We start from the raw sequence: 22,378 nt of genomic DNA on the forward strand, positions 1-22,378 counted from the left end.
AAATGTAGGTGTGTTCTTCAGATGTTTCGAAGGAACAGGACTGGCTCTGACATTACTGAGACAGATGTAAATTGTTGGATAGAGCAAAAATAAATGATGCAAGAGTCTCCGAGCAATGGGCTGAAATTACTAACAATAAAGCAAAATAATGTAAATGTTGGAAAGCTGTAATAAAAACAGAAAATGCTGCAAATGCTCAAATGTGATAGCATCTATGAAGACAAACAAAATCAACATTTCAAGTCAGTTCTGAAGAAAGATTATTAGTCTGAAACATTAACTCCTGCTTCTCTCTCCACAGCTGCTATTTGCTGAATATTTCCAACATTTTCTGTTTATATTTTAGATTGAGGTTTTGCTGATTGCTGCCTGCAACCCATTCAACTCTCTATTAAATGTTGTGTGGCAAATCAGTTACAATCAATGCCCTTGGATTTAGGACAGTGTTCAAATAGGCATCAAGTTTTAGCTTAACAGTGAAGCCTATTGCAGTGAGGTAATCAATCCAACATTTTCAATCAGGGTTCATGCACAAGAAAAGAACCTGCATTTCTACAGCACCTATCGTGACCACCAACATCCCAAAGTGCAGTACAGTCAGTGAAGTACTTCTGAAGTGCAGGTACTTTTGGAGTCTAGGAAGCATTGAAGCCAATTTGCTGACAGCAAACCTCCCACAAACAGCAATGTGACAGTTACCAAACTCTCTCTTCTTTGATGCTGCCAGACCAGACCGCCAGGAAGGACTACTGTGCTCTGAGGCCACATGGACAAAGTATCAAAGGGTGACTAATAAGTTACATGGCAATGAGACAACAGTGAGGAGTGGGAACAAGGAGAAACTTAAGTAGACATTTTCTTTTTTTTCACCCTGACCAAGAGTAGCACTTATCAAGATGTTTGTACTGATAAAAGAGTCCCTCTTTAATTATGGTGTGATTTTTAAGGATTGTTAAACAGAAATTCATAGAAAGCAACAGCCTGCAGCAAAGCATCACACATTTCCTCTCCCCGATCTGCATTTCCCTTCTGAAACAGTCTCCTGTAACGGGCCAAAGTGTCCCGAGGGAACAGCACCCGAGGGTGCTCCTGTGTCACTGAGTCAATCATGAACTGCTGGACCAGTTCCCTGCCACTCGTCCGGGATTCCCCCACCATCAACTCAAAGTGCTTCCCGACAGCAGTACGCACCACGCTCAGCACCTTGTGCTGACCATCCTCCAGGAAACTTGCCCCCAGCAGCCCGTGTAGCATAGCCTCGATAGTGCGCAAGTGCAAAGTCACAGGGAACAGGTTGGTGTTCTGGACTGAGATGCTGGGCTTCTCCAAGATGAAGAAATCAGCTTTGGGGATTTTTGAGACGGCGGAGGAGATCTGCAAATCAATGGAAAAAAGTGAGAAAGAACATTGGAATTTTCTAGGAATCTTGAGGCCATTCATTTCATCACACTTGTGACAGCTCTTTGAAAGCTGTCCCACATCCTGCTGTTGCCCCATGGTCCTGCAAACTTCTTCCCTTTCAAGTATTTAACAAATACTCTTCTGAAAGGTATTGCTAAGTTTTCTTCCCACAGATTTTTGAACCAACGTATTCTAGACTGTGACAATGTACAGGGTAAAAATACATCTCCCTCTGGATCTGTTGACAATTACTCCAAATCAGTGCCCAGTAATTCCTGACTCTCCCACCTGCTTGACCTCCCCACCACCCAGATAAACTCATACCTTCTCTGGAGTGCATGAGTATTTAGGATAGTGGAAGAAATAGCCTGTTTTCCTGTTTCTCAGCTGCGGTGAATTGCAGGAGAGCAGCAGTTGACACTGGGTCACTGAGGGAGACACGTAGAACAAAGCCAGAGTCTGTCTCTCTCCACAAGGCAGCAGTCCTGACCTGCTCCAACTTTCAGATCCATTGCAGTTTCATGTGAATAGGAGGAGGACAATCAGCCCCTCTAGCCTTTTCTAGGCTCATGATTGAAATGTAGCATTACTCTAAAAACCTACTTGGGTTTGGTAACCCTTAAGCCACAAGCAAAAAACATCAACCTCTACTTTGACATTTTTAATTCACAGCATCCAAGCAGCCTGTTTTTTTGGGGGGAGGGAACAGGTTCCAGTTTTCCAATGCCCCTTGTGTAAACAGATGATCTATAACATCCTCCATTATTGATTGAACTCTGATTTTAAGGATAATCTTGTTCCAGCATCCCCACCAATTACTAACCCTCCAGAAATGGAAGATCAATTGCCTACGGGCAACCACCAGCCCCTCCCCCAGCCAAGAATAAAGACAAAACTGAGGTATTTGCCTTGTTCTTTTCAAATTACGGGACTCACTCATTATTAAAATACAGGAAGGTCTCACATGGTGCAGTGTTTGCGTGCCTACCTCTAATCTACCTGCCCAGAGATGTGACACAGCACATCTGAACAAACTGGCTAAAAATCTTTTTAAATACTGGCCGTGGTGAACAATACTGTTTTATTTGCGGTTTAGGCTGGGGGAGGATGTCATGTAAAAGATAGTGGAGCGATGGGTCTTTATTCTTTTGTGAGATATGGATGTCACTGGCTGGGCTAACTTTTGTTATCCATTCCTAATTTCTCACTGGATTAGTCCTCCAGACGCTCAGGCTAATGTTCTGGGGACATTACGGCAGTTAGTGCAATCGGAATTGAAAGTTTGATTCAGTAAAGGAGGGAAAACCAATTACTCTAAGAACTCATCTGGTCCACTGGTGTCCTACAGAGAAGGAAAACTGCCATCCTTACCTGGTGCAGCCTACATGAGATGGCTGATTCTGGAATAGTCTGGCATGAACATTCCATTCAAAGGCAATTAGGGATAGGTAACTAGGCCAGTGATACTCACAAAAGGATAAAAAAAACAAAACTGGCAAAATTTCTGGGAATTTATCCATGAGTTCACAGCTTGGATCCTACAAGAGGAAACTGCGCTTATGCATCATCTCAAACACCTTAATTAGATCACCCCTTAACCTTCGATCTTCGACAGACAATACAAACACTGGGAAGATAATACAACTGCCCACTTTCCTTCGACAACTGCAATGAGAAGAGAAACCTGCTGAGCTCACTTGCCTCCTCGAGGTAGATGGAGGGCAGGTACGGTCCTTTCATGTATCGATGACTCGTTTCCTGGTTCCAGTCCAGGACAGTCAGATTCCGATCCACGTGAGCCCATGCAATCTTACGGATTCCAAACACAACTGACACGATGCTTTTTACTGCCTTGTGAAAAATAAAAAGGACAGACTTGGGTAAAACTTCTCCCCAGAGTGTCTAACCCCCTGCCCACAGTATTCTAGAATAAAGATTACTTCTGTGCTATTACTGACCTGCAGCATTCAGCTCACTAATTCCTTTCTGGAAACTGCATAAGCATATGAAGCAAAAACCTCTCAATTCCAGCAGGAGTGACCAGCCATCACACCTGTACATTTAAATTACTATTGAACACATTTCCGATCAAATCTTAATTTCTACTGTCACAACTATTTTATTTGTTCACTTTTTGCCCACCCCAAAGGGCAGAGAAGAATCTGCCATGTTTCTGTGGGTATGGAGTCAAATGTAGGTCATACCAGCTAAGGATGGCAGATTTCCTGCCCTAGTGAACCAGACAGTTGCCAATGGACTATTTCCTATGACATTTTTTTTATATTTAATTTCATCATCTTGAATCCATGACCCCAGAACGTTAACCTGGGGTCCTGGATTACCTGTCCAATGACACCACTACGCCATCCCCATCCATTTGTACCACCTACAGAGAGCAATTCCACAATATAAACTGCTACCCTCACATTTGTATCGCAAATGGTCCACATCGACTACACTGTAATTAGACGTACCAATCAGTGTCAGTTACTGCTTATCAGTCAGAAGCTTGGAATCAGAGGATCACAAGTTTGAGTATCAGTTTACCAACTGCATTTCCATTTTATAGATCACACATCCAGTGTACTGGGGAAACCCATTATACTGATAATTTTTCCAATATACTGACTGGAAGCCTATTATTCTGATTGCATATACTGTATGCAGACTGCTTGCCCATTATCCTGATTATAGCTCCAGTACACGACTGCCTGTCCAGTTTACTGACTGTACATCCTCCCCAGCAGGTCCTTACCAGAAGTCGCTTTCGTTCTACGTCAGGTTTGATAAATTTCAAACCCTGGAATTTCTTCTCTTTCTTCCCAGGCTCCTGACTGGGGTTCAGGATTGACTGACACACCTTCATTATAGTTTTGTGTTTGAAGAGGGGCACCTCCAACAGACTCTGCAGGTTGGTGAATGGTCCGCGCCCCGCCCTGTACTCCACAATGTTGGCCGACTTTCTGCCCCGCAGCAGCTTGATTCCTGCCAGCTCCTCGCGGGAAGCTGTGTTCAGTACCCTCAGGACAGCTGCCCGCTGCTGGGCAGTGTAGCACCCGTCAATGTCATCGGCCGCAGTGTCAGGCTGCAAACAGTCAAGCTCATGGAGATCTGCAGGAGCATAGTGACCTTCCTTACAACAAGTGCACAGGAGAAAGCTCTGGTGTTGCACCATCTTGGGAAGCCTTGGCTGCTGGAATATACACTGCCATCCTAGAGAAACAAGCACAGCCTGTGAGCCCTGATGCTTTTACACATCTCTTCTGGCCTGTCACGCATTTCCACCCTCTGTAACCTCATTGTACACCAAGCCCTGTTCACTTATTACCCCTCTGCTCACAAATCTACAACAGCTCCCAGTCTTGCAACACAGAGATGTTAAAATTACCATTCTTTTTTTTCCAAATCGACCCAGGACCATGTCCCTCCCTCTGTCATCTCCTCCTTCTACAATCCTCTGAAATCTGTGCCTCTCTCATACTGGCAGGCTTCAGCTGCTTCGGTCCTAAATTCAGTAATTCCCAAACCCTCAGCCTCTCTCCTGCTGTTTCCGATGTTCCTTAAACATTCCTATCTCTTTCATAAAGCTTTTAGTAACCTGCCCATACATCTCCTCGTGTGTCTCATGTTATTTGCTGTTTGATTACTGTTTAATATGCTATGCTGAAGGAATCTGCAAAGTTTTACTACATTAACAGCAGAGAAAAGTTCTACATTTATCCAAAGAATCAATCAAGTTTCCCTAAATCAGCAACATCTTGATGTTGTTATTTTCCCCACAATAATATAAATTATTTAGATGTGAACATAGGCAGTATAGTTAGTAAGTTTATGGACGGCACCAAAATTGGAGATTTGGTGGACAGCAGAGAAGATTGCCTCAGAAGGTTACAACGCAATCTTGATCAGACAAGCCAATGGGCCAAGGAGTGGCAGATGGAGTTAAATTTAGTTAAGTGTGAGGTGCTGCACTTTGGAAAGGCAAAACAGAGGAGGATTTACACTTTATGGTAAGGTCCTGGGAAGTGTTGCTGAATAAAGAGACCTTGGAGTGCAGGGTCATAGCTCCTAGAAAGTGGAGTCGCGGGTAGATAGGATAGTGAAGAAAGTGTTTGGTATGCTTGCCTTTATTGGTGAAAGTTTTGAGGTATAGGGGTTGGGATTGTTGTGGCTGTACAGGACATTGGTTAGACCACTTTTGGAATAATGTGCACAATTCTGGTTTCCCTGCTATAGGATGGGAAACTTGAAAGGGTTCAGAAAAGATTTACAAGGATGTTGACAGGATTGGAGGGTTTGAGCCACAGGAAGAAACTGAATGGAATGGGGCTGTTTTCCCTGAAGTGTTGGAGGCCGAGGGGTGACCTTCTAGAGAGGTTTATAAAATCATGAGGGGCATAGATAGGGTAAGTAGACCAAGTCATTGCCCAGGGTGGGGGGTCCAAAACAAGATGGCATAGGTTTAAGGTAAAAGGGGAAAGATTTAAAAGGGACCTAAGGAGCAACTTATTCACTCAAAGGGTGATGCGTGTATGGAATGAGCTGCCAGAGGAAGTGGTGGAGGCTGGTACAATTATACATTTAAAAGGCATCTGGATGGGTATAACAATAGAAATGGTTTAGAGGGATATGCGCCAAGTGCTGGCAAATAGGATTAAATTAATTTAGGATATCTAGTCTGCATGAGTGAGTTGGAATGAAGGGTCTGTTTCTGTGTTGCACATCTCTAGGACTCTGAAATTTACACAATCCTTCAGCACTGACCCTCCGACAGTGCCCACTCCCTCAGCACTGACCCACCGACAGTGCAGCACTCCCTCAGCACTGACCCTCCGACAGTACGGCACTCCCTCAGCACTGACCCTCCGACAGTGCAGCACTCCCTCAGCACTGACCCTCCGACAGTGCGGCACTCCCTCAGCACTGACCCTCCGACAGTGCGGCACTCCCTCAGCACTGACCCTCCGACAGTGCGGCACTCCCTCAGCACTGACCCTCCGACAGTGCGGCACTCCCTCAGCACTGACCCTCCGACAGTGCGGCACTCCCTCAGCACTGACCCTCCGACAGTGCGGCACTCCCTCAGCACTGACCCTCCGACAGTGCGGCACTCCCTCAGCGCTGCATTGGGGGGTTCAGTGAGTGTGGGATGCTCCTGCTCAGTGCCATCCATCAGAGACTGTGCTTCCCCCCGTGGTTGAATAGCCAGCTCTCACCACATTTGGGGTCATCAGGAACCACCCTCCCCCCATCCCCCCTCACTCCCCATCCCCCTCCCCGGCCCCCGGCCCCCGGCCCCCGGCCCCCGGCCCGGGCTGTACCTCGGATCACGAAGCCTCTCACTCCCCTCACCGACATTGCCGAAACCCTGTGTGCCGCCGCCAATGCCGTCCCCCACTGGGCGCTGGCGCACCCGCTAGAACCGCCGGCGGGGAAACGCGAGCCCGCGCTCCGGGTTCCGGGGCTCTCGGCCCGATCTTGTTCCATTGGTTCCGGGCTTTGAACGGACTGATCGTCTTTGTGCTCAGCCCCGAACCAAGTCACTTTAATTGACAGGGAACCTCTCAAATTCTGTCAAATGAAGCCAGTGAGTGACATTTTGAAGTCATCACGGTGCAATAAATGGAGAGATTTAGTAAAAAGGAGCAGGAGCCTGCCCTTTGAGACCTTTGAGACATTCTTGAAGAAGGGCTCATGCCCAAAACGTGGACTCTCCTGCTCATTGGATGCTGCCTGACCTGCTGTGCTTTTCCAGCAACACATTTTCAGCTCTGATCTCCAGCATCTGCAGTCCTCACTTTCTCCTTTGAGACCATTCCTACATTCAGTGTGTTATACCCTGTTCCCGCTTTCTCATACCCTTATCCCCAAGGACTATATCAAATTCCTTTCTGGAAACACTAACCCCTTTCTGTGGCACAGAATCATCATTCATTGCCACTGGGGGCCAGGTCATTGATTATATTTAAGACTGCGCTGGATAGGTTCTTGAGTATCATGGGGATCGAGGGTCACGGGGAGAATGGGGTTGAGAAACTTATCAGCCACGATTGAATGGCGGGAGGCAAAAGAACTGCAGATGGCAGAATCCAAAATAAACAGGCAGGAGGCTGGGAAAATACAGCAAGCCAGGCAGCATCAGGAGGTGGCGAAGTCAACATTTCAGGTGTAATCCTTCTTCAGGACCATTCATGATTGACTGGCGGAGTAGTCTCGATGGGCTGAATGGCCTAATTTCTGTTCCTATGGCTTATGGTCTCTGGATAACCATTAGACCTAGGAGAAGAAATAGGCCGTTCAGTCCATCAAGTCTGTCCCATTATTCAACAAGATCATGGCTGACCTGATAAACCTCAATTCTAATTTCCTGCCTTTACCCCATAACTGATGATCCCCTCTCTGATTAAAAATCTGTCTAATTCAGCCTTGCATATAAATGACTCAACCTCTCCAACTCTCTGTGAGAAAAAAATTTCCACAGATTCACTACCCTTTGACAGGAGAAATGTATTCTCTGTCTTTTTTTTATATAGATATTTTTATTGGGAATTTAACATTTTGACAAATTTACAAAAATAAGCAGAATTTTCAAGCACAAACATTAATATAAAAATAGATCTTAAATATATAATCATCAAAATTCAACTAATCCACAATCATCCAGAGTGTATAGTTGAGTCGCTTACATCCTTCAAATAAGAGAAAATGTTCTCTAATACACTCATAACAGTATGATAAAAAGGAAGTTATTTCCAAACAATAAAAACAAAAAAAAATTAAACATGTTTGAATGGAGATCTTCCCCCTTGTTCTCAGGGGGCCTTACTACCTTTCCAACGTTCCACCATATCCTCTCCCAAACAGTGTCCCACCCTCAACCCGGGCGCTCCTTAATAGGATTTAGATATAATACCGAGCTAGAGTTAACAGTGAGCGCTGCACCCCCACCCCTCCCCACCCATACCTGAGTATATCTGCTAGCATCAATGCCATGTACAAACACACATAACTATAAAATTACAACTCCAACAGATTACAGTTAAGTATAATAACATAGCAAGGAAGACAACCCCGCTCCCAGAGGCAAAAGTAAAGTAGAATAAAGTATCCATTTCTCCCCACGGAGTGTGGGAGAGGCAAGCCAACATAAATTGTCTCTTACGATTTATTTAACAGAGTCTAAAAGTTTCTTGGCCTCTTCCGATGATCTAAAATTATACTCGGATCCTTCGTGGGTAAAGCATAACGTCGCTGGGTAGCGTAAGGTGTATTGAATATCTAAGTCCCTTAAACATTTCTTCACCTCATCAAACGCCTTCCTCCTTCGTGCCAAAGCCGGGGAGAAGTCCTGAAATAACATAATCTTGGATCCTTCATGAATCATAGCTTTAGGATCCTTTCCAAGCTTTCTGGAGGCATCCAGGAGTATCTGCCTCTCCCTATAACTCTGCAGCCGGAACAGGACCGGGCGTGGGCGCTGGTTTGGGCCAGATCCGCGTACTGCGACCCGGTAGGCCCACTCCACCCTTACCCGGTCAGTTTCAGCCCCCAGGTTTAAAAGCTGGGGCAGCCATCGCTCCAGAAATACTACTAACTGTTCTTTCCCTTCTTGCTCTTGAAGGCCCAGCAATCGAATATTCTTTCTCCGATTTCTGTTGTCAATATCATCCATGTAGATTTCAAAGGCCCGGACTCTCTGCTCCAGAGCTGGCACCTGTTCTGCAGCTGTTTGAGCTGCAGCCTCGGAGGTCGTGGCCTTTAGTTCCGCCCCCTCCACTCGGCCCTGCAATTCCCCGATAGAGTGATTCTGTTTCTGCAGCTTTTCTTCGAATGCATTCCATCTCTGTCGGGATTCTGCGATGAAATTCACGAGTGTCGATTCCAGCCTGGCAATCATCTCTATAAGGCCTGTTTTTACATCAGCTGCAGCCGGAGGAGGAGTCTTTGTTTTCTGAGAGCTGCGGGGTCCCTTTGATTTACTCATTATCCACTCAGTATTAGACTATTTAAATATAATATTCAGCAGCTAATTAAGATTAAAGAAATTTTTTGGGTGGTTTGGCAAGTGTGGTGGGGGCAGGAAACCCACTTTACCCAGGTTTTGGGAAGGGCTCTGTAGACTCAGACTTGCTGAGTCGCCGCCATCTTGGATCTCCTATTCTCTGTCTTTAATGAAAGACCTCTTATTCTAACTTTCTGCACTGTCCCACAGGGAAAACAACCTTTTCCATATCAACCCTGTCAAATCCCCTAACAATCTGTGTTTCAATCATGTTTCAATCTATGTTGCAATAAAGTCACCTCTCATTCTTCGAAATGCCAATGACTTAACTCAATCTCCTCAACCTCTCATAATATCAGCCCTACAATGCCTGGAATCAGTTTCGTCAACTGCCCTAATGCCAGTATCTCTTTCCTTAAAACTGTTCATAATGTTCCAACTATGGTCTGATTAGTGCCTTTGTATAGATAGCAAAAACTCCCTATTTTTATACTCCATTCCCTTTGAAATAAAGGCAAACATTCCATTTGCTTTACCTTATTACTGGCTGAACTTCGATTCTAGCTTCATTCACAAAGACTCACAAATCCCTCTGCTTTGAGGCTTTCTGCATCTTTCTCCAATAAATGATATTCAGCTTTTCTATTCTTCCTGCCAAAGTGTATAACCTCATATTTTGCCATATTCCATCTGCCGTTTTCTTCACCTTTCCCATATCCCTCCACAGACTCCTTTCCACCTATTCTTGCGCCATCTGCAAAATTAGCAGAATTCACTGTCTCCATTCAAGTCATTTATATATATTGTAAATAGTTGTGGACTCAGCATTGATCCTTGTGTTACACCATTAATTACAGACTGCCATCCTAAAAATGCCCACCCCTCACCTCTTATCCCAATCCTCTGTTTTCTATTAGTTAGCCAATCCTCTCTGCTCTCCAACACCGTGGCCTCTTATTGATATTAAGTAACTTAAAGGGTGGTACCTTGTCAAAAGCCTTCTGAAATTCCAAACGTACTACATTCATTGCTTCCCCTATATCTATCCTGCTTGTTACCTCCCCAAAGAATTCAAATAAATTTGTCAGGCTTGATTCCCCTTCATGAAGCCACATTGACTCTCCTTGATCATATTACAGATTTCTAAATGTTCTGCCATTACCTCCTTTGTAATATACTCAAACATTTTGACATAACAGACATTACACTAACTGGCCTGTGGTTATCTGTTTTGGATGTCTCCTTTGCTTTTGGTGTTACAGTGCTACATTGGCAGTTCTCCAGTTCTCTGGGACTCTTCCAGTATCTAAAGGCTCTTGGATAGTTACTAGCAGTGCATTCACTATGTCTGTACCTCCTTCCCATAATGTCCTAGGTGCATTCCATCAGGTCCAGGGGTTTTTAGCCCTATTAGTTTCCCCAGTACTTTTTCTCTAGTGATGTTTATTGTATTTATTTCCTCATCCTTTCACCGTTGATTCTTTGGAATTTTTGGAATGTCTTCTACCTTGAAAATAGACTTAATGTATTCACTCAGCTCCTCTACCATTTCCTGGTTCTGCAATATTGTTTCCCATACCTGGTTCTCTAAAGGACTTCTATGCACTTTGGTTTCCCACTTTTTAGATTTATTTAAAATTGAGTGAATCCTTAGAAGAGTACAAAGAAAGTAGGAATATACTTAAGAGGGAAATCAGGAGGGCAAAACGGGGACATGAGATAGCTTTGGCAAATAGAATTAAGGAGAATCCGAAGGGTATTAAGAACAAAAGAGTAACTAGGGAGAGAATAGAGCCCCTCAAAGATCAGCAAGGCGGCCTTTGTGTGGAGCCTCAGAAAATGGGGGAGATACTAAATGAATATTTTGCATCAGTATTTACTGTGGAAAAGGATATGGAAGATATATACTGGAGGGAAATGGATGGTGACATCTTGCAATATGTCCAGATTACAGAGGAGGAAGTGCTGGATGTCATGAAATGGTTAAAAGTGGATAAATCCCCAGGACTTGATCAGGTGTACCCAAGAACTCTGTGGGAAGCTAGAGAAGTGATTGCTGGACCTCTTGCTGAGGTATTTGTATCATCGATCATCACAGGTGAGGTGCCAGAAGACTGGAGGTTGGCAAACGTGGTGCCACTGTTTAAGAAGGGCTGTAAAGACAAGCCAGGGAACTATAAACTAGTGAGTCTGACCTCGGTGGTGGGCAAGTTGTTGGAGGGAATCCTGAGGGACAGGATGTACATGTATTTGGAAATGCAAGGACTGATTAGGGATAGTCAACATGGCTTTGTGTGTGGGAAATCATGTCCAACAAACTTGATTGAGTTTTTTGAAGAAGTAACAAAGAAGATTGATAAGGACCAAGCAGTAGATGTGATCTATATGGAGTTGAGTAAGGCATTCGACAAGATTCCCCATGGGAATCTGATTAGCAAGGTTAGATCTCATGGAATACAGGGAGAACTAGCCATTTGGGTACAGAACTGGCTCAAAGGTAGAAGGCAGAGGATGGTGGTGGAGGGTTGTTTTTCAGACTGGAGGCCTGTGACCAGTGGAGTGCCACAAGGATCAGTGCTGGGTCCTCTACTTGTTGTCATTTACATAAATGATTTGGATGCGAGCATAAGAGGTACAGTTAGTAAGTTTGCAGATGACACCAAAATTGGAGGTGTAGTGGACAGCGAAGAGGGTTACCTCAGATTACAACGGGATCTTGACCAGATGGGCCAATGGGCTGAGAAGTGGTAGATGGAGTTTAATTCAGCAAAATGCGAGGTGCTGCATTTTGGGAAAGGAAATCTTAGCAGGACTTATACACTTAATGGTAAGGTCCTAGGGAGTGTTGCTGAACAAAGAGACCTTGGAGTGCAAGTTCATAGCTCCTTGAAAGTGGAGTCACAGGTAGATAGGATAGTGAAGAAGGTGTTTGGTATGCTTTCCTTTATTGGTCAGAGCATTGGGTACAGGAGTTGGGAGGTCATGTTGCAGCTGTACAGGATGTTGGTTAGGCCACTGGTAGAATATTGTGTGCAATTCTGGTCTCCTTCCTATCGGAAAGGTATTGTGAAACTTGAAAGGGTTCAGAAAAGATTTACAAAGATATTGCCAGGGTTGGAGGGTTTGAGCTATCGGGAGAGGCTGAACAGGCTGTGGCTGTTTTCCCTGGAGCGTCAGAGGCTGAGGGGTGACCTTATAAAGGATTACAAAATTATGAGGGGCATGGATAGGGTAAATAGACAAAGTCTTTTCCCTGGGGTCGGGGAGTCCAGAACTAGAGGGCATAGGTTTAGGGTGAGAGGCGAAAGATATAAAAGAGACCTAAGGGGCAACTTTTTCATGCAGAGGATGGTACGTGTACGGAATGAGCTGCCAGGGGAAGTGGTGGAGGCTGGTAAAATTGCAACATTTAAGAGGCATTTGGATGGGTATATGAACAGGAAGGGTTTGGAGGGATATGGGCCGGGTGCTGGCAGGTGGGACTAGATTGGGTTGGGATATCTGGTCGGCATGGACAGGTTGGACCGAAGGGTTTGTTTCCAAGCTGTACATCCCTTTGACTCTATGACTCTACTACTGATGTCAGGCTAACCCATCTATAATCTCCTGTATTTTCTCGACCTCCTATTTTAAGTAGAGGAGTTACATTAGCCAATCCATGGGAACTGTTCCAGACCCTATCTTTTCACTTTTTATCAATTCCTATGTCCTTCTTTGTTTAAAGATGAAGTTCCAGCAATAACCAGATAATCTTTTTCAGCAGGATGGCTGAGGGAAGATTCTTGTTCAAGATATGAATTCAACTTTTCCTGTTGTTCTTCAAGTAGGTTTGAAATTCTACTATTATAGCCCAGGATCTTTCAATAGCCAGAAGAAACCCAAATGAATACAGCACCTCCAACAGTGCAGCACTCCCTCAGTACTGACCCCCTGACAGTGTGGCACTCCCTCAGCACTGACCCTCCAACAGTGCGGCACTCCCTCAGCACTGACCCTCTGACAGTGTGGCACTCCCTCAGCAATGTCCCTCCAACAGTGCAACACTCCCTCAGCACTGACCCCCCGACAGTGCGTTTCTCCCTCAGTACTGACCCTCCAACAGTACGGCACTCCCTCAGTACTGACTCTCCGACTGTGCGGCACTCCCTCAGTACTGGCCGCCGAAAGTGCAGCACTCCCTCAGCACTGACCCTCCAATGGTGCTGCACTCCCTCAGCACTGACCGTCTGAAAGTGCTGCACTCCTTAGAATATTATGTACTGGGGAGGTCATGGATGTCATAATAATGGTGATGTCTTCTTCGACAGAAAAGTGAGACTGGAAAGTAATCAAAACAGGAGGCAGATTTAATTCAGGCTGCAGTCAAAAAGTAATTTATTGGGTCTTTTGTAATACATATTTTTTCTAAGTTCATGTGTCCACATGGGTCACACACATCTAGGCAAACCAAACCATCTCAACCAAACCTGAGTGAGGATTCGCCCATCCTTAAATTTATTTTTATTGTTTATTCATGGCAAGTGGCTACTGCTGGCATTTATTACCCATCCCTTGACAAGGTGATGGTGAGCTGCCTTTCTGAACTGCAGGCAGTCCATTCAAAGTCTTACTCTGTGATGTGGGTTAAAGACATTCAACACAAAGTCAATATCCCCATCTGGGCAAATACCAAGGTAACCTCACTGTGATGACTGTGATGATTGGAGGAAGGTGCTGATAGTGAAGCCCCATGACTCCCAAAGTCATCCGTTAGTATAAATGTGACAAAAACAGAAAGTGTTGGAGAAACTTCACTGGTCTGGCACCATTTGTTGAGAGAGAGAGAGAGTAAGAGACATAATGTTTCAATACCTTTGACTCTGAGAGTGGGAGTCACTGAAGTTAGAAAGGTAATTCCGTTTTTCTGCTGAGAGACCTGCTGAGTTTCCCCAGGGCTCTCTGTTCTCATTTCAGATTTCCAGCCTCCACCGTTCTTTGTTTTATATCAGGGTAAATGTGTTGACTTAGGACCAAACATGCTTCCTGCATTGGATTGGATAGATTTTTGTTGGAGAAGACTACCAAGGGATATGCAGAAAAAGTTGTGAAAGAGATTGAAGTGCAGATCCGTCGTATCTAATCATGTGGTAGGACAGGTCCATGGGCCAAATGGCCTCTTCCTTCCTTATTCCTGGCATTGTCACCATGATCCAGTAAAAAACAAACAGACTCATGATGATCACTGACTGATCGCACTAAATATTTTGAAACTGGTTTTTCCTGACCTGACAGGAATTTGATGCTGGAGGTGTGTTCATATTGTTAAATAGAATTTCTCAAACTAGGAACGTCACCATAATATTAAAATAGGTACCTACATCAGGCTCCTCCTTTTTTATTTCAGTTCTGCCTTCAATACCATAATTCCAAACAAACTCATCTCCAGACTCCGATACCTAGGTCTCAGCTCCCCTCTCTGTAACTAGATCCTCGACTTCCTGACCCATAGACTGTAATCAGTAAGAGTTTATGACAACACCTCCCCCACTGTGCCCCACCTGTCTGCATACTCAGCCCCCTACTATACTCCTTACACACTCACAACCGCGGCCAAATTCCACCCCAACACCATTTACAAGTTTGTTGATGACATCACCGATCTCAAATAGCAATGAGACAGAATACAGGAAAGAGATTGAATGCTTAGACAACAATCTCTCCATCAACATCAGCAAAACAAAGGAGCTGGTCATTGACTTCAGGAAGCAGAGTGGAGGGTACATCCCCATCTGCATCAATGGAGCTGAGATGGAGATGGTGGAGACTGTCAAGTTCTTGGGAGTGATGATCATCAACAATCTGTCCTGGTCCACCTATATAGGCCGTGTCCACAATGACTCTAACTAATTTGTATTGATGCACCATAGAAAGTATCTGATCTGGATGCATCACAACACAGTACAGCAGCTGCTCTTCCCAAGCCCGCAAGAAACTACAGAGAGTCATGAACGTAGCCCAGTTCATCACACAAACCAGCCTTCCATCCATTGACTCTATCCATACTACCCTCTGCTTCAAAGAGCCTCAATGATCCCTCCCACTCCAGTTATACACTCTTCCACCCTCTTCCATCTGGCAGAAGATATAAAAGTGTTAATACATGTACAAACAGATTAAAGAACAGCTTCTTCCCCATTGTTATCAGACTTTTGAACAGACCTCTCAAGTGTTAATTCTGATCTCTCTCTCTGTCTCTCTCTCTCTGCACCTTCTCTACGGCTGTAACACTATATTCTGCACTCTGTCCTGCTATCCTGACGAACTTTGTGTGGTACAATCTGCCTGCATAGCACATGAAACAACACTTATCACTACATCTCAGCACCTTCCTCCAATCATCACAGTCATCACAGTGAGGTTACCTTGGTATTTGCCCAGATGGGGATGTTGACTTTGTGTTGTACGTCTTTAACCCACATCACAGAGTAAGACTTTGAATGGACTGCCTGCAGTTCAGGAAGGCAGCTCACCATCACCTTGTCGAGGGATGGGTAATAAATGCCAGCAGTCACAAAGATGTGTGGGTCAGGTGAATTGGCCATGCTAAGTTGCCCATAGTGTTAGGTAAGGGGTAAATGTAGGGGTATGGGTGGGTTGCGCTTCGGCGGGTCGGTGTGGACTTGTTGGGCCGAAGGGCCTGTTTCCACACTGTAAGTCTAATCTAATCTAATCCTACCCACTTGCCATGAATAAACAATAAAAATAAATTTAAGGATGGGCAAATCCTCAGTCAGGTTTGGTTGAGATGGTTTGGTTTGCCTAGATGTGTGTGACCCATGTGGACACATGAACTTAGAAAGAATATGTATTACAAAAGTCCCAATAAATTACTTTTTGACTGCAGCTTGAATTAAATCTGCCTCCTGTTTTGATTACTTTCCAGTAATAAATGCCAGCAGTACCCACGTGCCATAAATAAACCAAAAAAAATTGCGACAACAATAAATCAATCAACCGATTATGGATAAAGTGACTTATTGGATTTCAGGTCCACTCACACAGCCATTTACCACTCTCCCACAACACCACGGCCATCCATCCCCGACCTCATATAATTTCTGAGGAGGAAGCATTGACTGGGGAATATTGCTGTACTAATGAAACCTGAGGGATCTCATAAGGAACAATCTTGAAAATTGACTGTTGAAAATTGGGACTGCAAGATGTTTACTCATTGAGATTACCCAATGCACTCACTGAGCTAAAAGTACTGCTGACCTCAGCTTTTGTCATTCTGAAGCCCAGTATTTCTCACTATGAGGCAAGAAAGAATGAATGGAATCATAGAATCATGCAGCACAGCACAGGCCATTCAGCCCATCGAGCCTATGTCTCCAAAAAAAACTACTACCTGAACTAACCTCACTTTGCCAGATTAGACCCATACCTTAAATGTTACAACACTTGAAGCGCTCATGCTGAGTACTTTTTAAAGTATGTGAGGTTTCCAGCCTCAACTACTTTCCTCGGTGGTGCATTCCAGACCCCCACCACCCTCTGGGTGAAAAGACTTTTCCTCAAATCCCCTCTAAACTTGCTGCCTTTCACTTTAAAACTGTGCCCCCTTGTTCTTGATCCTAGAGAAATGTTGTCAGCTGGTGTAAATTTGAACACAGGACCCAATGACAATTCAGTGACACCACCACATCCCATGTAGATCTCAGGAATAAGTCAGGTGCAATCACTAGCATGGGGCTATATTATAGGCCATCATGCTAAAATGTAAAAGCAATATGGCTGTGGCAGTGGATGATTTTAATTTCCCCAATATTCACTGGGACTCCCTTAGTGCCTGGGCTTTAGATGGAGCAGAATTGTTTGGTGTGTCCAGGAAGGGTTATGGAAACAATATGTAGATAATCTAACTAGAGAAGGGGCCAAACTAGACCTTATATCAGGGAATGAGCCTGGCCAGTTTCACTGGGGGAGCAATTTGGGAACAATGATCATAATTCCATAGGTTTTAAGATAGTTGTGGAAAAATTTAAGGTTGGTCCCTGGGTGAAGGTGTTGAACTGGAGGCAGCTGTGACACACCTGACATGTGGGAGGCTAAGGGGTGACCTGATAAATGCATATAATATTATGAGGGACATGGATAGGATGGGTAGATGGGGTCAATTTCCCAGGGTGACAATGTCAAATACGAGGGAACATGGCTTTAAGGTGAGAAGGTGAAAGTTTAAAGGAGATGTGCGAGGAAAATATTTTACACAGAGGATAATAGGTGCATAACAGCAATGGAACAAACTGCTAGTGGAGATGGTATGAGCAGATATGATAAGCAAAGTTTAAAAGGCTTTTAGACAGACACATGAACAAGCAGACCTTGTTCAGGCAGATAGGGTTAGTTTAGAATAACATCATGGTCAGCACAGACATGGTATGTCAAAGGGCCTGTTCCTGTGCCTGTTCTATGTTCTACATCGCACCTTGCATTACCTCAGGATGTTCCAATGCTCTTTAGTTAAATAGTTTTTCAAGTGTATTAAAAGCAATTAGCAAACTGCACAAACAGCAAAGCAATAATGACAAGATAACCCACATTTATTGTTGAGATAAACATTGGCCAGGATACCAGAGGTGACTCCCACGCACTATCTCAAAGGTTCTCTGGATTGTTTAATGTCTGTCTGAGAGTATAGATAGGGCCTTGTTTCATTGAAAAGACAACACAGCATTTCCTCAATCCTGCTGTAGTATATCAGTCCAAAGTATTTGTGATTAAGCCTTTGGAGTGGGTCTTGAATCCACAACGTTCTTACTCTAAGACAACAAGGTCACCAATGCAGCCATAGGTGGTACTCTGGGTGAGTTTCTGGATGCTTAGCTGAAGTAGAAAATGTGTTGCTGATTAAAGCGCAGCAGATCAGGCAGCATCCAAGGAACAGGAAATTCGACGTTTCGGGCATAAGCCCTTCATCAGGAATCAGCCCTTCCTTGGATGCTGCCTGACCTGCTGCGCTTTAACCAGCAACACATTTTAAGCTCTGATCTCCAGCATCCGCCTAGCTGGAGTACCCAGACTGGGTGGAACAACAATCCCACTGGAGAGTCAGACTCTTCAGAAATAAATTGTTTTAAAAGATTGAAGCAAATGCTAGAACAGCATTCTCCAACCGAATACAATCCACTGGGAATGTCACCGCAGGAACGTCATTATTACCAGTAATCTTGGGAAGTTACCAGATAACCTGGTCAGGCTGAAATCATTTGGGGAATTTGTCTAATTCAGGACGTTAAATAAATTGCTAGCCCAGAGGGAGGGAAATCCAAGAAGCAGGTTGTTCTGTAACCTGTACATCAAGAGTAATTTAATCAGTTTATCTTCATCTCTCACATATTCTTCCAATTCCCCATAACTTCCCCGAAAGCGTTCCTCCCTTTCAGATACTACTCGTAAGACAGGGGGCTCTATCCTGGGACAAGGGGAATTATCCTGGAACAGAGTGCTCTATTCCGGGGACAGGTGGCTCTATCCTGGGACAAGTGGCTCTATTCCAGGACAGGGGCCGTTATCCTGGGACCGGGTGCACTATACCAGGGACAATGGGCTCCATCCTGGGACAGGGAGCTCTATCCTGGGGCAGGGGCTCTATCCTGGAGACAGGGGACTCTATCCCGGGACAGGTGTCTCTAACACGGGGACAGGGGGCTCTATCCTGGGACAGGGGACTTTATCTTGGTTCTGGATCAGTGCTGCTGGATGAGCATAGCAGTTCAGGCAGCATCCAAAGTGCAGCGAAATCGACATTTCGGGCAAAAGCCCTTCATCTTGGGACAGGAGACTCTATCCTGGGACAGGGGGCTCTATCCCAGGACAGGGGCTCTATCCCGGGACACGGGGCTCTATCCCGGGACAGGGGGTTCTATCCTGGGACATGAGGCTCTATCCCGGGACGGGGGCTCTATCCCAGGACATGGGGCTCTATCCTGGGACATGAGGCTCTATCCCGGGATGGGGGCTGTATACCAGGACATGGGGCTCTATCCTGGGACAGGGCGCTCTATCCCGGGACACGGGGCTCTATCCCGGCACAGGGGCTCTATCCCGGGACGGGGGCTCTATACCAGGACATGGGGGTCCATCCTGGGACAGGGCGCTCTATCCCGGAACAGGGGCTCTATCCCGGGACACGGGGCTCTATCCCGGGACGGGGGCTCTATCCCAGGACATGGGGCTCTATCCTGGGACAGGGCGCTCTATCCCGGGACACGGGGCTCTATCCCGGGACAGGGGGCTCTATCCCAGGACAGGGGGCTCCATCCTGGGACAGGGGCTCTATCCCGGGACACGGGGCTCTATCCCGGGACAGGAGCTCTATCCCGGGACACGGGGCTCTATCCCGGGACAGGGGCTCTATCCCAGGACAGGGGGCTCTATCCCAGGACAGGGGGCTCCATACCGACACAGACAGACTCTGGAAAATGGTCAAATAATCAGAAGTTAATTTTTCAGACAGTGGGTTTGGATTACAGTGATCTTTTTAAAAAGATGATGTTATGGTGTTTAAAGTCTCCCCCAGAATCCGTTTCTTCAGTAAAACCTGTCACTCTGATTTCACTTGCCCCCAACAACCCAGATTCACATCTTACACTTGACCGAAAGGTTTTGGGAAGGACCTGAAAGGTCAATTTCACGCCGGATTTCAGAGTGCACTCATTTGTGTCTGAATATTGCGGTCTCTGACCCGGGGGCGGAACTGGCGGAAGGACGGGAATTAGAGAGAGAGAGAGAGAGAATGCCAGAGAGAGAGAGAGAGAGCAGGGACTGGGACCCAGGGGGTGTGCCTCCAACCGAGAATTGGGCAGGGAGGAGACTGGAGTCTGAGCTGGCTATAAGTGAGAGGGAGGGAGTTACACAGGGTTCAAGCAGCAGGCTCGCTCTCTGACTGCTCTCGGTGTCTGTGTCTGACTGTGTGGGTGTCTGTGTGTGTGTGCGCGTCTCTCTGTGTGTGTCTCTCTGTGTGTGTCTCTCTGTGTGGGTGTGTGCGTCTGTCTGTGTGTCTCTCTCTGTGTGGGTGTCTGTGTGCCTGTCTGTCTGTGTGTCTCTGTGTGTCTCTCTCTCTGTGGGTGTGTGCGTCTGTCTGTGTGTCTCTCTGTGTGTCTCTCTGTGTGGGTGTCTGTGTGTTTGTCTGTCTGTGTGTCTCTCTGTCTGTGTCTCTGTGTGTGTGTGTGTGTCTGTGTGGGTGTGTGAGAGTCACTGGGAGAGGGCGGACGGCAGTCACTCTGCCTCAGGAGCTGACGATGGGAGACCGGGACAGGAACAAGAAGATTTTACTGGAGCTGCTGAAAGAGGGAGAGAACAGTCGCTGCGCGGACTGCGGGGCAGCAGGTCAGTCGCTGGAGCTGCCGGCGCGTTTTTGGATTGATTTCATTCAATATCATTCCATGTTTACCCTTTTCCTTCACTACATCCAAGTTTATTAGCGCCTGTGTCCCAACTAGTGCCAAATCCCAGCTCCTTCGCCCCCCCCACCCCCCCATCTCTGGGACCATTCACCCCCCACCCCCCCAGTCTTTCTCTGCTATTCTGGTTTCTGGCTGATCCCCCTGCGATTGGGATCACTCCGCCCTTCACTGACCAACCTCTCAGATGGTCATTCCCTGTCACTCCTGTCAGCTCGAGATCTCTGCTCTCTCTCTCTCTCTCTTTCTCCATTCTCTCCCTCTCTCTAACTCCCGGAAGGCTCTCTCTACCTCCCTAACATCCCTAACGTCTCAGTGCGTCACCTGGTACCAACACGGTGTTTGTCCATCACTCTTGTCAGGCGCCCTGGGCATTTAACTATGTGAGAGGTATGCTAGAGGAATGCAAGTAGTTGTTGTTGTAGCAGACAGAGTCCAATCCGCTGGCCCGGGATCCGCTCCTATCGAAGGCATGGAATTCGCTGGAATGCGCTGCCCGTGGCAGTGGTAGAGTCAGAATCATTGACGACCTTTAAGCGGCAATTGGATAGGTACATGGATGGGTGCTTAATCTAGGATAGATGTTCGGCACAACATCGTGGGCCGAAGGGCCTGTTCTGTGCTGTATTGTTCTATGTTCTATGTTCTAAGGTTTCTGAACGGTTGACTTGTCCAGTCCGAGCTCACTCTTGCTCTCTGTAACTTTCAAATTGAGGATTCAAAGGAGAGAATTGGGATAGAACAGGCGAGAGTGGCCTCCCCGGGAGTTTCTCCAACACTGAAATCAGGAATCACAGAATCCCTACTGTGTGGAACCACGCCATTCGGCCCATCGAGTGCACACCGACCCTCCGAAGAAGACCATCCCCATCCTGTAACCGTGCATTCCCCAAGGCTAACCCACCTCACCTGCACACTATGGGCAATTTCCCTTTGCCAATCCACCCTTCCCTGCAAGCCGGAGCACCCGGAGGGAACCCAGCAGAACCCAGGAGAACGTACAAACTCCACACAGACAGACACCCGAGGCTGGGATCGAACCCAGGTCCCTGGCGCGGTGAGGCAGCAGTGCTATGCAAGTATCAGATCCATTGTTATAGATGGTGAGGCCTATCGGATGCTCGATAATATATAATACTCCTTGCACAATGTGTGGACAATAACCCCAATCGTAAGGCTGAATCTCCCAGGGTCACCTCTGCAGAATTCTGCTTCACATAAGTAAACAGGATGTCTGATGAGATTACAGTTTCCAAACAATCATCCTTTAAGTACTGTCACTTCAGTAAGTTAGACTCCAGTCTGTAGCCCTCTCCTTGGTGTATATTATTCTACATATAAACAATCCTGAACCCCTCAATTATACTCGAGTCTGCAACTCACTCCTGGGCATCTATTATTCTGTATCTGATATGTTGTATATAAATTATCGTGAACCTCTCGATTAGATTACAGTTTGTAATTCACTCCGGGTATCTAATATTTTATATATGAACCACCCTGAAACCCTCGATTACATTCCAAACTG

The 22,378-nt window shown here is 45.9% G+C and overlaps 2 protein-coding genes across 2 annotated transcripts in view; one reads left to right on the plus strand and one right to left on the minus strand.

Annotated features, from left to right (window-relative positions):
* Window positions 1-196: 196 nt before the first annotated feature.
* tefm (transcription elongation factor, mitochondrial) lies at window positions 197-6,792 on the minus strand. The gene is made up of 4 exons (XM_060844699.1): window positions 6,723-6,792; window positions 4,157-4,614; window positions 3,103-3,252; window positions 197-1,374 (listed from the first exon to the last, which is right to left on the minus strand). Exons 1-4 carry the CDS (start codon window positions 6,757-6,759, stop codon window positions 943-945), a joined length of 1,077 nt encoding a protein of 358 aa, XP_060700682.1. The 5' UTR covers window positions 6,760-6,792; the 3' UTR covers window positions 197-942.
* A 13,386-nt stretch (window positions 6,793-20,178) lies between these two features.
* The window catches only part of adap2 (ArfGAP with dual PH domains 2), a 34,350-nt gene continuing 32,150 nt past the window's right edge, over window positions 20,179-22,378 (plus strand). The window contains exon 1 of the mRNA XM_060844709.1: window positions 20,179-20,776. Coding sequence (XP_060700692.1) covers window positions 20,689-20,776 — 88 coding nt within the window. The 5' untranslated portion in view covers window positions 20,179-20,688. The remainder of the gene's footprint in view (window positions 20,777-22,378) is intronic.

The sequence above is a fragment of the Hemiscyllium ocellatum genome, chromosome 25 (genome assembly GCF_020745735.1).
Source record: "Hemiscyllium ocellatum isolate sHemOce1 chromosome 25, sHemOce1.pat.X.cur, whole genome shotgun sequence".
Taxonomy (NCBI): domain Eukaryota; kingdom Metazoa; phylum Chordata; class Chondrichthyes; order Orectolobiformes; family Hemiscylliidae; genus Hemiscyllium; species Hemiscyllium ocellatum.